At 46.9% G+C, this 15436-nt stretch overlaps 1 protein-coding gene and 1 long non-coding RNA gene across 2 annotated transcripts in view; one reads left to right on the top strand and one right to left on the bottom strand.

The window, feature by feature from the left end:
* The window catches only part of LOC148686033 (uncharacterized), a 131623-nt gene that overhangs the window by 89317 nt on the left and 26870 nt on the right, over positions 1–15436 (top strand). The window contains exon 2 of the long non-coding RNA XR_015949718.1: positions 13642–13687. This is a non-coding gene — a long non-coding RNA (uncharacterized LOC148686033). The remainder of the gene's footprint in view (positions 1–13641; positions 13688–15436) is intronic.
* Positions 8209–15436, bottom strand: part of TRPC6 (transient receptor potential cation channel subfamily C member 6) — a 70945-nt gene continuing 63717 nt past the window's right edge. Inside the window, exons 10-12 of the mRNA XM_035115113.3 lie at positions 10889–10972; positions 10130–10205; positions 8209–9693 (exon numbers count right to left, since the gene is read on the bottom strand). Coding sequence (XP_034971004.3) covers positions 9539–9693; positions 10130–10205; positions 10889–10972 — 315 coding nt within the window. The 3' untranslated portion in view covers positions 8209–9538. The remainder of the gene's footprint in view (positions 9694–10129; positions 10206–10888; positions 10973–15436) is intronic.

Below are 15436 nucleotides of genomic sequence, written 5' to 3'. Positions count from 1 at the left end.
CGCCTTTAACTGCAACCTGACACCCACAACTGAGGTTTCTCCTGACAAGGAGGTTGTAATACGCCACCTCCCGAGCTTCACAGCGGTATGAGATTCCAGGGAGTTCCAGACACAGTAAATATGTCTCTATGATACATGGCTTCTCTATGATATATGGTTTATTTACGAATATATACAACCTGAGCCTGCCATGGAGGGGTTCGGACCAACAGCATTCCTCTGCTTCCTCAGATCCAAAATAGCATCCTTGCGCTGCAGCTCCTCTTGCTTCCTCAAGGCACATCCCAGCTTCCTCTAACTGCCGTTCTGAACTCTAACCTTCCCTAAAACACTGGCGTTGCCTTTTTAAACTAAACTCCTGGTTGAGGGACGGAGGAAACTCACCCATGTGCAAACGAGATTTGCCCTTTCATCCTCTGTCTCACTCATGCAGGAGGCTAGTCCTGATTTTGTTGGCTTTTGCCACTTGGCTTAGCAAGGTCTAGCACACGGTTCAAATACGCACTGGGTCTATCCTGAGTACACATGAGTCTGCCTATTTCCTGGTTTCACTACGCTAAGCCTTAATTAAATTCTAGCACCTACAAACCTCTATCTATCTATCATCTATCTACCATGCTATATATTATACTAGTCTCATTCAGCCCGTTAAGAAAACGGGCGCTAGAGGTGCGACGGGGCCGCGGCCTTCCCTCCCTTTCTGCGCTCGGCCGCGGGGCGCACCAGGAACGCAATTAAACAAAATCGCTCTCCCGTTGTGTCCCACGGCCGAGCGCAGAGAGGGAGGGAAGGCCGCGGCCCCGCCGCTCCTCCCACGGGCCAGGTAGGGTTGTCAGGAGGAGGAGGAGGCGGACCAAGATGGCGGCATCTTGGTCCGCCGCCACAGGGAAACGGGAGGCAGAGGGTTGAGGGGGGGAGAGAGAGAGCGTGTGTGTACATCCCGCCTCTTCGTCCAGTCCCTGTGTCCGTGGGGCACATGCACATTAGCGTGGACACAGGGACACAGGGACTGGACGCAGAGACACAGGGACTTTATTATATAGGATACAAGATATAGTCTTCATTCGGTACCTGTGGCTAGCACTGTCCCCAGAGGCCAACGATCGTGCTGCTGTGTTGATCACCAACCTTTGCAGAGGCCAGAAGGCACAGGTATAATTTTGGGGTGCTTGCAGGTGCCAGTCACAAAAATGCCTGCCATGGGGGTGTGGCATAACACATGGGGAGGCTGCATTTAAAAAGGCGGAAAAAGGTGACATGAACGTAAAATGAAGAGGCTGGTCTGGTGCAAAGAAGGACTGAGCAGGAAAAGCAAATGGTCTCTGTGCAAAACAAAATAAAAAAAATCCTTCCAGTAGCACCTTAGAGACCAACTAAGTTTGTCATAGGTATGAGCTTTCGTGTGCATGCACACTTCTTCAGATACACTGAAACAGAAGTCTCTGTGCCCGTACACAGAATATGCACCCCCTGTTCCCATACCTGGAAGAAAGAAGCAAGACACCAGTAGTTGGATAACTAGGACCATAACTTTATTTGAACATACAAAAGGAGATCTGCAGTACTCTAGTTGTGCCAGAATTGCTGGAGCTGCTTATGTGTATTTGAAAGGCTGGACTTATCCTGCCCTGGGCTTTGGGCGGTATGTTACTTGCCTCCTTCCAAAGCCAAGGCCTTTATGTGCAGGGAGGGAGGCTCTCCTGACTCACTGCCTCCCAGGGCCATCTTACCCATAGGCGCTAGGGGTGCAGGGCACCCGGGCGCCGAGCTCTCAGGGGCGCCAGGCCGAGAGTCCAGTGCCCGAGAGTCGAGTCCAGGGAAGAGCCCACCCATCGGTTGGAGTGCCGCAGCGGGCTCTTCTGCTGCAGTCGGCTCTGTGCCACGAGTTTGGGGGCAACTGAGCCAGCAAGACCCTGAGGCGGCCGGCCAGTTCCGCCCTCCTGTGCGCCTGGGACTGGGCAACCTGGGGGGGGCCACTGGGTGGATCTTTGCACCCTGGCGCAGCCCTGCTGCCTCCCCAAGTCCCACAGCTGTAGGCGTGTGCACTGGTTAAACCCCAAAGGGAGTCCTTTCCCTTCCCCCAAGGGCCCCACAGTGTTTGGGAATCAGTCTAGGATTGAGCCCAGGGGCCACATTCTCTTCTGTTCCACCTTCCAGGAACCACATGGCAGTGGTGGGCAGGGTCAAGAGGCAGAAGCAGAAACATGATCCCAGCAGGAGCTGCCACTGGTGACAGGCCGTCCCACTGCACAGGAAAAAGACACACCACAGATTTTCTTGCTGGGGCTTTTGATACTGAACTACATGCCCGATTATCCCTGGTGTGAGGTGACATTCAGGAATGCCATTTCTAGCCAGTGAGCTGTAGGGCTGCAGAGAATGCCTGTGGCATCAAGCAATGCTTATAGGGATGCAATTTCTTTTACCCAATGATTTTCTGACAACAGGGATCTAAGGCCGTGGCTACCAAACTTTCACTAGGGAACACTTTCCAGACTGACTTGTTTGCTGAATAAGAAAAAGAAAACCTGAACAGCATTTCCCATGAGATTTCTCTGTTTCTTCTTTTTTCCAGCCTTCAATTCAGTTCCTCACATTTCCACATCAGTTTGCAATTTTATTTTATTCAAAAAGGCCTCATAAAAACTCACCAGCGTTTTAGTGCAAATTTATCCTTACACACACATTTTTTTGGTATGCAGTTTTGCCTTATACTTTTTGCAAAGCTGTTTTCCCTAATGCATTTTCGTATGTACATTTATATGCAGTTTAGTGCAAGCTTTAGCCTGGTGTATGCATTTTTGCACACACTGCTTGGCTGGAGAACTGCACTGCAAAGAATTTGGAGAAGTGCTCATTTTGAAGGATGCTTTGCTTTGTGTATTGCTCTGGAAAGTGCATATTTAAATGCAAACTGAATCCAACTTCTCCCCCTTCACTATTACGGGCTGCACACGGAGTTCTCTTAGGCTTAAGCCTCATGCCCCATGTTCCCTTCACAGCAGGATCCATCTGATTATTGGTTGTACAATTTCTTCCTCACAGGTTTTTTTTCCTTAATGGAAGATTTCCTCAGAGATTCTGATCAAGAGCACTAGAGAAGAGTGCTCTTCCTGCTGCTCTGTTCCCCCCCCCCCAGATAAAGGAACAACTGATATGAGGCAAGGTTGGTTTTTTTAGGATGGCCATAACTCAGATCAGTTTTGCAAGTTTTACCACTGTCCTTTCATATATCTTACAAAATAAGATCTATATTCTGTGGGCTTCCTCTGCCTTAAAGAGGCCTTTAAAGCTTCTATACACCCTGAGTTCACTGGTCTTAAGGCTCCCAGTGGATGAGTCCATTTCTCCTATTAATTGACTGAGGAGGTGAGGCAAATGCATTTAAGTACAGAATGCTTCTTGACTTGAGAATCCACAAGACGACCTGCTCCAAAACATTGTGACCTCCATGATGATTATGTTATCGAAAGTGGGGCAGAGAGACCAAATGTAGCCTTGTTGTTGTTGTTGTTGTTTAGTCGTTTAGTCGTGTCCGACTCTTCGTGACCCCATGGACCATAGCACGCCAGGCACTCCTGTCTTCCACTGCCTCCCGCAGTTTGGTCAAACTCATGTTCGTAGCTTCGAGAACACTGTCCAACCATCTCGTCCTCTGTCGCCCCCTTCTCCTAGTGCCCTCAATCTTTCCCAACATCAGGGTCTTTTCCAGGGAGTCTTCTCTTCTCATGAGGTGGCCAAAGTATTGGAGCCTCAGCTTCACGATCTGTCCTTCCAGTGAGCACTCAGGGCTGATTTCCTTCAGAATGGATAGGTTTGATCTTCTTGCATCCATGAGACTCTCAAGAGTCTCCTCCAGCACCATAATTCAAAAGCATCAATTCTTTGGCGATCAGCCTTCTTTATGGTCCAGCTTTGACTTCCATACATCACTACTGGGAAAACCAAAGCTTTAACTATACGGACCATTGTCGGCAAGGTGATGTCTCTGCTTTTTAAGATGCTGTCTAGGTTTGCCATTGCTTTTCTCCCAAGAAGCAGGCATCTTTTAATTTCGTAACTGCTGTCACCATCTGCAGTTATCAAGGAGCCCAAGAAAGTAAAATCTCTCACTGCCTCCATTTCTTCCCCTTCTATTTGCCAGGAGGTGATGGGACCAGTGGCCATGATCTTGGTTTTTTTGATGTTGAGCTTCAGACCATATTTTGCGCTCTCCTCTTTCACCCTCATTAAAAGGTTCTTTAATTCTTCCTCACTTTTTGCCATCAAGGTTGTGTCATCTGCATATCTGAGGTTGTTGATATTTCTTCCGGCAATCTTAATTCCGGTTTGGGATTCATCTAGTCCAGCCTTTCGCATGATGAATTCTGCATATAAGTTAAAGAAGCAGGGAGACAATATACAACCTTGTCGTACTCCTTTCCCAATTTTGAACCAATCAGTTGTTCCATATCCAGTTCTAACTGTAGCTTCTTGTCCCACATAGAGATTTCTCAGGAGACAGATGAGGTGATCAGGCACTCCCTGATGTAGCCTTACCACATATTAAAACTATGCACTGCATGTTAAAAACATGTTCAGTAAAGCAACCGGCTCTTCATCAGGAAAATTGTCCTTTAGCCAGTGGGCCAAACTAGACGGGATCCTAAATTTGTCTTTGCATTTAATGTGCACATTTTTAAAAAGTGCAGCCGTTGGAGGCAGGGTGGGGGCTGATAATTAGTTATTTAGTTATTTATTGCCCATTCTTCACCCCAAAGTCCCAGGCATAGCAGGAGGCAAAGACAATTTAACTCTTTCTTCCTCTTTCTACAGTTGTCACCAAAAAAAAACCCCAACTAACTCCTCTGAAGCTTCTATTTGCATTGGAGGAAAATTTCCCCATTGGTACCAATGCAACTTTCAATGGTAATGGCGCCTTCAAAGGAATAATTTTCATGGAGGCAGTTGCAGGGGAGAAAAGGGCGAAATTCTCCCTCTGCGCCTCCTTGAGATCCTGATAATTATCTGCCATGCTCCAATGACTTTTATGTGCATTTCTAAAACGTGCATCAATTGTGAAGATGCATTTAATGCCATGTCTATCTTGGTTCTGTTTATTTTACAGCTTAAAGGCCACTAGAGCAGCTTTTAATCGTTTTTTTTTTAAAGCCCAGCTCAAGTCTTGGTTTATGCAAGCTGTTTATACAACATAAGCTTCTCCGGGTATACTGCTTATACTTAAACCGCAAAAAGCAGTAAAATCCCAAGTACATCAACTTGCAGCCTGACCAAGGACTTGACCAAGTTAATAAAACGGTCGTGTTGATGTTAATAGCTTCCCGGTATGCATTAGGCCATATGCGTGGATATATTTTAAAAAAACACGCAGCACTTCATTGACAGCCTTTGTTTAAACCTCCATTATCAAATCAGAGAAATGGAAGCAATATACTGTGGGTAAAATGTATTCTAAACAGAGAAGGCAACTGGTCAAGGAAGGTCAACCGAATGCTTCATTTCTCCAAAGAACTGCTGCTTTCTTGAAACTCTGTTTGTTGGTGGTTATTCATACATGATGGGAGTGGGATGATTGTGCAAATGGATGATTGCTAAGGAAAAAGGTAAACATTCTTCATCTTCCCCGTTGCATCCTGGAAGCAAAAGTGGAATGTTTTAGACTTCTTATGTAAATGTTTGTACCAGGGATTGCGAACATGGCACTCATAGCTGCAGTAGCACCCTTGAGGGGTTCCCCTGGCTGCTACAAATCCTCTGAGCACCCAACCCCCCATTGCCCCCTCGAGGTGGTGAGGGTGGCTACCATTTCGCTCCCTCGAAATGTACATAGAGCTGAAGGAGGAAGTTGGCAAAGTGACAGTCTTTCCCACTTCCTCTTTCAGCTCTATGCCTTTTTCAAGGCTCAGATTAATTATACTCGAACCAGCTTTCATCTGGATCCCTTGGAAAAGTAAGTTTGGGGTGTGCCTTCTCTTTTTGTAGGGGAATAGGGGGAAAAGTGACCCAAAAAGTGACCAATAGGGGGGAAAGTGACCAAGACTTATGGCCCTCACTCAAAACTACAAATGTGGCCACAGACCTGATTACTGCTTTGTATTGTTTCCATAATTCCCACCTTCTGCTAATTGACTCGGGTCAGCGTTAAACTGCTGTAATTCTACACTTATGGATGGATGGTTGTGTCATCAGAGTATACCCCTAGATGCCCTTGCAGGACATAAGCGGGGGGGGGGGGTTGTTCCATAGCAGACTGAATAGGGGTTCCTGGGGAGAATCTACCTGGTGCCGTGGGAAAGTTCATAGAACCATGGAAGGGACCCAAGGGTCATTTCGTCCAACCCCCTGCAATGCAGGAATCTGAGCTAAAGCATCCATGACAGTGCTTGTTATTGGTTTGGCCCACAAACCATTAATTATTAAGCAGAGCTTTTTTATTTGTGGTGCCTGGTTTAAAGGAGACTTGCATGGGCACTTGTGTGATTAGGTCAACCCATCCTAATCTGCAGATTAGGCAGATATAAGAGAAAAGGGATAAGAGAGTGGGTGGTATTGCCTGAGCTTAGCTGCCAAGTATCCCGTTTTTCACAGGAAACCCCCAGATTTTAATCTGTTTCCCGCTGTTCTCCCGAATGGAGAAAAATCGCGGAAATCTTCCGGATTTCATACCTGCCAGGGAGCCTCCATTTTGGGTGCTGCTCTGCCCATGTGTGGGCACCGGAAATAAGGCAGAGCGGCACCGGAAGTCGCTTCCACGTATGCCCGGCGGCCACCACCAAGATGGCCGCCGGGCATGCGTAGAAGCGACTTCCGGTGCCACTCTGCCCTATTTCCAGTGCCCACACATGGTCAGAGCGGCCCCGGAAGTTGCTTCTACACAACTTCCGGTGCCACACCGCTGCTGATCCCGCATTTTTCAGTCTGAGACTTGGCAGGTACAGTGGTACCTCGACTTACGAAGGTGATCTGTTCCGCGGCGCTCTTTGGAAGTCGAAACCTTCGGAAGGTGAAGCGTCCATTTTGCGCATGTTCAAAGCACGATTTTGCGCTTTGCACATGTGCAGACCGCACGCGCCGCTTCTGCGCTTGTACAGAACGCACGCGCGGTGAAAATACTTCCGGGTTAGCGGACTTCGGAAGTCGAGGCATTCGTAAGTTGAGGTACCACTGTATGTGCCTGAGGTCCTGCCTTCAATGCTTAGATGCCAGTTAAAATGATCAAACAACCCCAAGATAAATCTGCCAAGTAGGAATTTTGCACATACTTTGGGTGCAGGCATAGGGCAAGGTCCCCCAGGTATTGCTAGACTACAACTCCTATCATTCCTGACTTTTGGACATGCTAGCTGAGCTTCATAGAATCATAGAGTTGGAAGAGACCACAAGGGCCATCCAGTCCAACCCCCTGCCAAGCAGGAAACACCATCAAAGCATTCTTGACATATGCCTGTCAAGCCTCTGCTTAAAGACCTCCAAAGAAGGAGACTCCACCACACTCCTTGGTAGCAAATTCCACTGCCGAACAGCTCTTACTGTCAGGAAGTTCTTCCTAATGTTTAGGTGGAATCTTCTTTCTTGAAGTTTGAATCCATTGCTCTGTGTCCACTTCTCTGGAGCAGCAGAAAACAAATCTTTCTCCCTCCTCCATATGGCATCCTTTCATATATTTGAACATGGCTATCATATCACCCCTTAACCTTCTCTTCTCCAGGCTAAACATACCCAGCTCCCTAAGCCGTTCCTCATAAGGCATCGTTTCCAGGCCTTTGACCATTTTGGTTGCCCTCTTCTGGACATGTTCCAGCTTGTCAGTATCCTTCTTGAACTGTGGTGCCCAGAACTGGACACAGTACTCCAGGTGAGGTCTGACCAGAGCAGAATACAGTGGTACTATTACTTCCCTAGATCTAGATGCTATACTCCTATTGATGCAGCCCAGAATTGCATTGGCTTTTTAAGCTGCTGCATCACACTGCTGACTCATTTGATGGGAGGTTGATGGGAGTTAAAGCCCAACAACATCTCGAAGGGCCACACTGGGCAAAAGGGTTATCTGTATCAAACTTGTGTAGACTCAAAGTGCAACCACCATCAAATACCTGGCCGTGACTAATGGAAGGTTTCCTTGTGGGTTGTTCTTTCAGTGGTGCTGTTACTAGATGAAAGGTGGTAGCAATACAAACATGTGAAATGAGACAAGGTAGGGCTGGCTTTTGGTTATCAGTTATTTATCACAGGGATGCACAATGGATCAGGGCCAAGAAGGGAGTAAGGCAGTCATAGACCAGGCATACAGCGTACCTCCCTAAGAACACTTATGGTTCCAGTCATTTGCTCCTAGACACAAGACACATTGGGTTGCATCCCATTGCATTATTCTCAGAGGAAACCCAATGAAACAAATGGACTGATTTTTTTTCAGAGTAGACCCACTGAAATAAATGCCCACTGATTGTAGTGTATCAACTCTACGACTTAGCTCAATGCAACTCATATTGTGTATCTCAACATATAAACATTCGCCAAGGAAAAATGCTAAACGCAGACAAGGAATTGCTGCTTGGCAGTGGAACGCCTTTCGTGAGATGGATATCAAGGCTCTTGGCACCTTGGTCCTTGGACGTATCTGCAATAGAGACTTAAAGCATTTTAACATTTCTCCCCAATGATTGCTGTGGATTGCAGTTCTCTGAAGAGGAAGAGGACTACTGATCTTAGCACCCCTCACCTAGGATTCTTTGGAGAAACCCTCGGCGATTAAGCCAATATAGGTTTGTATTGTAGATGCACTCCCAAAGAAATGTACCAGAACGCCTTCTTGCAATGGAGGGATTTGAAGAAAACACTGTAATGTCACGGTAACATCATGGCTTTCGGATGTGCTCTGTTGAGCCTTCCTCTTGTCCATCCCAAGCGCTTAGTTAACGGAACAGAAATTTTTTCTTTTTTACTTTAATTAAAGTAATGTAATTGTATTTTTGTTGTTGTTTATTTAAAGAAAGACCAGTTCATTTTTTAAAAAAGAAAAAGAAAAGAAAAGAAAAGAAAAGAAGAAAGTGATCAGGACCTTATTCCTAAATGCTTAATTTGTAAACCTCATTCATCTCAGTGGAATTTACTTCTAAATAAGCATACGTTTGAAGTGTCAAAATATGTGTGCACGTTAGTGGGAGTGTGAAAGAGAGTGAGAGAACAAGATAGCTCCCTGGCACCAGTAGAACCAGTAATTAAAAGTCTTTAATTGTGCGGCTTCTTCTCAAACCATATTTTATGTCTTTTCCTTTCAATGGTTGAGTTGGCCTCCGTGGATGGGGTTAAATAACATCTGCTCAAAATGCTGGTTTCCCCCAGTTAACCAAAAAGAAAGAGAATTGTCAAGATGTATCTATTTTTGTAGCTGCTGCAAAAGTGTCAATTACAATTGAAGGAGAATTGTGGGGGTGGGGGGGTGGGGTGGGGTTGTAGATAGAATTGATATGGCTTTCACTGGACTGCCGGCTTGGAGGAGGAGTGTGCCCCCTTCCCCCCCCCACTTTCTTTTTCAGAGAGAAGTCCTTTGTTCCTGTTTTGGCTCAATACACAGTTTCTCCCCAAGTTTCTGGATGAGTTCTGCCAGGTCTTCTGTGTTCTGTGACTTTTCTTCAAGGAGCTCGTAACGGAGGCTTGAGATGTCCTGTTTAATTTCTTTCAGCTCACCTATAAGAGAGAGGGAGAAAGAGAGAAAGAAGATCAAGGGCTTACTAGAAGAAAAAGGAGAAGCCGGGGGTGTGGGGGGTGGGGACGGCACTACGAAGAGCCCTGATTAATCAGACCCAAAGGCCCATTTGGTCTAGCAAATAAAACCTTACAACCCCCTGGACCATAGGGAATTGGCTGGCCTCAAACAGGGTTCTGCCACCATTACCTCTAGCTCCCCCTTCAGCACACCAATGATTATTAATTTTTGTTCTTGGGAGAGTTATAAACCCAGAAGCCACAGCAGCTGTTATGCTAGGTTATGCTGCGAATCAAAACAGAAGCATTGTAGCAAAGGTGCCATTTAAGTATGGGGCGGTGGAACCCCAAAACTTTTTGCTAGCCTTTTAATTCTGCTACCCGATATTCCAAACTACGTCAATTTTTGGAAGCCTACCTTCATTGACTTCGTCACTTTCCTTGTCCACTTGAGCTTTCAGTACATATCGCTTTATAAGACGTTTCATAATTTTCTGGGAAAGAGAAGCAGAAAAGCCTTTCAAGTATTGACTTGTGCATCCTGATTCTAGGCAGCAGCAGCAGCACACGGGATGAGGCCACTGGATCACTCGTTATTTTATTTTAAACCCACAAGCAGGGTGGAGTTGAAACAGGTTGACTGTTTCCCCAGTCAAAGTTCCCCCTAAGTGGCCATGTGCCCTTCATCACATCTTTGGGTAGGGAAGGTGGGGGTGGGCACTTAGGGTTCACCCTACACCCAAGAAGCAAGCTGGTGTAAGTTAAGTCAATGTGAAGTTATGTCGGATCCAAAGTCCTGTTCAGGAGCAAGGCTACTGGCAGCTGAGCTGGCCCAACTTGTCAGAGAGAAAGCAAGGTTTGGCTCCGATGGATAGGTCCTGAATGAGCCAGCATATCTTTGGCTAAGATGAGGTTGGGGGCTTAACACCAGCTGAGCCAGGAACTTCCTGGCTCAATAGGAGATCTGCTGCATTCTAAGCTGTTCATCCTGGTGGATATTGCCATAGGATTTCCCCCTGCATTTGTCTTGCACTGTTTCGAGTAACTGAGACTAGAGAAATAAAGCCTAGCAAAAGGAATGCAATTTTTGGCTACTCAATTTTCTGGGCTGTGGATAATCCTTCTCTGTTTGGCTGTCAAGTTCTTTACAGTTACTCTGTTAGCATCTAGATCCTACCTGATACTTCCTTTGAGGATTCCTTAAGCTGTTTAAGTTGAGGTCATCTGAGCTTCGTATACTTGATTCCTTACTTTGACCTAGCTGAAAAACAGAAAGGAAAAAGTACTAAGTGAGGATTGTCTAATAAATCTCCTCTCCCCCCTTTCCCCTTCTTACCACATATTTCATTAGAATACTGTACTCCTTAAGCAGCACTCCTATGCACAAGACTAGAGAGAGGATTTGGAGATATTTTTTGATAAAATAACTCTTAATGGGGGAAACTGCTGGGGAGGAAATGAAATGTAAATGTTCGCTGAAGAAATGAATGTCTTCAAGTTTGTTTAAGGCCACATTCACATCATCCACTTGAGACACTATAAACCACGGGTGTCAAACACAAGGCCCGGGGGCCAAATCCGGCCCGCCAGACCTCGTCATGTGGCCCGCCGAGCGCCCCAGCCAGCGGGACCCAGCAGCGGGACCTTGCTGCTGAAGCGCCGCGCCGACAAAGCGCCGACAAACAGCTGGGGCCGGGGGGGGGTAGAAAGGCGGCCGGAGCAGCGCCGCACGGAGAGTCCCGAGCCTCTGCGACGCAGCAGTGCTCTGTAGCACTTTGAATCCTCCTCCTCCTGCCATGGCTCGGCGCCTGGAAATGGCTGCTGCTGCTGCTGCTACTGCTGCTGAAGCACAGACAAAGCACCCAGCAGCGCCGCGTGGAGGAGGAGGAGGATTCAAAGTGCTACAAAGCACTGCTGCGTCCCAGAGGCTCGAGACTCTCCGCACGGCGCTGCCGGGCACCGACCCGGCAAGCCTCCTCCTCCTCCTCCTCCTGCTGCCGCGGCTCAGCCTCATGAACGTGAGCTCAGCAGCGGCTCAGCCTCACGAACGTGCAACTCTGAGGCTTTACGCACTTCTCCTAAAACGGACACTCGCTGCCTCACGCTGCACGGGAAATGCTTTTTGCCCCTGGGTCCCTTCACACTCTTTTCTGGCGCTGAATCAAGGCGGCGACCCCCCTTCCCTTTCTTTCTTCCTCTCTCTCGTTCTTATTCTTTCTTTCTCTCTCCTTCCTTCCTTCTTTATCTCTGTCTTCTCTCCCTCTTTCTTTTTCTTTCCTTCTTTATTCCTTCTTTCCTACTCTTCTTTCTCTCAGCTCTTTCCTTCCTCTCTCCCTCCTGCTCCCTCTTTTCTTTCTTTCTTCCTTACTTCCTTCCTTTCTTCCTTCTGTCCTTCCCATCTTTCTTCCTCTCCCTCATTCTTATTCTTTTCCCCCCTCTACTTCCTTCCTTCTTTCTCCCTTTCCGTCTTCTCTCCCTCTTTCTTTTTCTTTCCTTCTTTATTCCCTTCCTTATTTCCTACTCTTCTTTCTCTCCCCTCTTTCCTTCCTTCCTCTCTCCCTCCCACTCCCTCCTTCCTTCCTTCCTTCCTTCCTCTCCCTCTCCCTCTCCCTCTCCCTCTCCCTCTCCCTCTCCCTCTCCCTCTCCTCAGAAACATAGGATGCTGCTTTATACTTCTGGCCCTTAAACCCTGGAACCAGGAGAGCAGCTCCAGTGAGTCAACCTCAGCCAGTCCCTTTGGTGAAGGGTGGTGGCTCACTGGCAGAACATCTGTCCTGCATGCAGAAGGACCCCCGCATCTCCAGGTACTAGTAGCTCTGCAAAGGTCCTGCATGAAACCCTAGCGAGCCTCCACCACCCAGTGCAGTTACCAAAAATCATTTTTCAATAAATTGTACAATAATTGTACATTTGAATATCTACTTGCCATTATTCTGACTATGTTTCTGCTTTCAGAGCTAGTTATTACTTACATTATTACAAAAAACAGTAATAATTGAATGCAGTGACAATAATTTATGATAATAAAGAGTGGACACATAGTCCTACAGATACAACCGGCCCTTTGAGGGTGACCAAACTGCTGATGCGGCCCCCGATGAATTTGAATTTGACACCCCTGCTATAAACAATCATGGCTTGCCCCAAAGAATTCTGGGGGCTATGGTTTGTTAAAGGAGCTGAGAGTTGTTCTCACAGAGCTATGATTTCCAGAGTGGTTTAAACAATCAATCCGTCTCCACAGGGAACTACAGCACCCATAATTCTTTGGGGGAAGCCCTGAGTGGCGTCATAGCGATTTAAATGTGTGGTGTGAATGGGGCCCAACTGCGTGCTTCAGCAGCAGGCATTACGGAAATCCCATTGCTCCAAGACCAACATGGAAACCCAAAGGACTGGTTAAGAGGGAACGGAAAGGATTGCTCAATCCCTCCGCCACCAATTCACTGGAAGAAAGCTTCTAAATTTTATAACTAGCCTACAATGAAGATGGAATCATGCAGGTCATAGAGGGTGGGGGCATCCTATCTTCTGCAGCATCCCAGAAACACAGATCCCTTGGAGCAAAGTTACCTAGTAACATGTTCTTTGAGGGCTAGCAACTTTTGTGGATTTATTTACAAGGCTGCCTTGAGATTTCTGCAGTGCAGCTTTCAAGATGCCAAGTGCCTGTGGGGCCATATGCAAGAATTCATTTCTTCTAATTGTGGAAAATCTTCTTTTTAATTACACTACTAACATGAGCAGACAGTTCTCACAAAACATTTGCTTGGACCGGTTAAGACTTGTTACAGCAATGCCTGGACTGATTCCTGGATTTCAGTTGTGTAAGCAAGCAGTACCAAGATAACGTTATGTTGCATTTCAGAATGTGACCACTTGGTGGCAAGCGATGCTCAGTTTCTAAAGAAGCCTTTTATTCTCTCACAGGAGTTGGAAGGCTGCCGTGAAGGTTTATATCAGCAGAATTGGACGGGTAAGTAATAGCCATTCATTTTACCCGCAGGAGTGAATCATCAAATTTGGGGAGCTGATAAACATTCTCTGTGAAGATGCAGAAACGCTCAGGCTGAACTCTTATTAGAACATCTACACATCCTAACTACAGTGGACGCTCGGGTTGCGAACGTGCCTCCCGCATGGATCACGTTCGCAACCCACAGCATTCGCAACCCACAGCATTCGCAACCCACATCTGCACATGCGCGGGTCGCGATTCGGCGCTTTTGCGCATGCACAAAGTGTGATTTAGTGTTTCACATGCGCGAGCGCCGAAACCAGGAAGTAACTGTTCGGGTATTTCCGGGTTCGGCGCAGGACGCAATCTGAAGCATCTGTAACCTGAGGTATGACTGTATTAACTTTAGCCTTTTTTCCTGAAAAGGGGAGGGGAGGAATCAGACAGCAGAGTTTTTATGGAGCTTATCTTCCTCTGGCTCTCATCCCTTGCCCTTCTCTATTACTTTGGGTTGTATGCGTGAGCGGAATGACTTTCATGAGCGCAACAGAACTTCCCCTCCATCTCTTCCTCCTGTGCAGCATGCAAATCTGCTATGGGAGTTCCCCTAAGACTCTGGAGCACATTTGAGGGAAGTGCTGCTAGTGGTGATGGTTAGGAGAAGTTCCACTGCACTTGCAGAAGTTTTTCTGCTCATGCAATGACTTAGTGGGATTCAACCCTACGCCCCCTGGATGGCTAAGTCCCGTCAAATTCGACTATGGACTATGGAGTTTGACAGCAATACACTGCCCAAAGATTTTCCTGCTTACAGAATGTCCTTTTACTACGCCTATTTATAGGGTAGGCCTGTGTCCCAACATTACAGAGTTCTCTTTTGAAGAGCTGTCAGGGGGCAGTCATCTAGTTGAAGGGATGTCCACCTCAGTTCTGTTTCAAAGATGAAGAACCATCAGAAGGCAAAGCAAGGGCCTTGAAATTGGCCCATTAAAAATGTGGGGCCTGGGCAGCCGACTTCCGTCTATGGTGATAAGTTTTGCATTCTATTTCCCCTATAGTCATTATTTCCAAAATTGCATGTATACACATAAATTAGCAAATGCAAATTTTACTCAAACTGATACCACCTTCTGATTTCTGTGTTTTTGATGATGCATACATGGCCACCCTACCTAATTAGCAGTTTCCTCCCAATTGTATAAATTGCAGGTATGAAATAGATATACGTTAACATGGGCAAAAAGGATGCCCTGGTCACTCAATTTAAGGTTTTCTTAGCAATAATTGCTATCCTGCTGATGTGGACAATAATCCTGAAACTTCAGTATTCTACATAATTTTACTTTCCACTTAGCGGCAGAAATGATGGAAAGTTGCACAGATAAACTCCTCTTCAAGTTAGTTGGGGGGTGTAAGGGGGAGGGATTACAGAGGAAACCCCCCCTCATCAGAAGCAGCCCGTCTCCAAGCAGTCATGAAAGCGCGGGGTCTGAAGGGGTGAGTCAGGAGACGGAGAAGGAGTGCCAGGGCTCTGGCAGCACTGGAGAGCCTCTGCTCCACAGGCAGGAAGAGAGAGAGGCGGGAAGGGTGGACAGGAATAAGGCAGACCGTAGACCTTCCCCCCCCCCCCGACACCGGTATTGAGAAGGAGGAGAAAGGGGAGGAGATTCACTGTCACGAGGCTTTTATGTTGGTCAAAGTCGCGAAAAGGGGCAGTGCCGGATTCTGATTCAGAATGAGGAGACATGAAACCAGCAGCTTGTTACA

Source organism: Zootoca vivipara, chromosome 4 (genome assembly GCF_965207765.1).
Source record: "Zootoca vivipara chromosome 4, rZooViv2.hap1.1, whole genome shotgun sequence".
NCBI lineage: Eukaryota > Metazoa > Chordata > Lepidosauria > Squamata > Lacertidae > Zootoca > Zootoca vivipara.
Note: the sequence above shows the minus strand (reverse complement) of the source record. Positions and strands in the feature narration are given on the sequence as shown.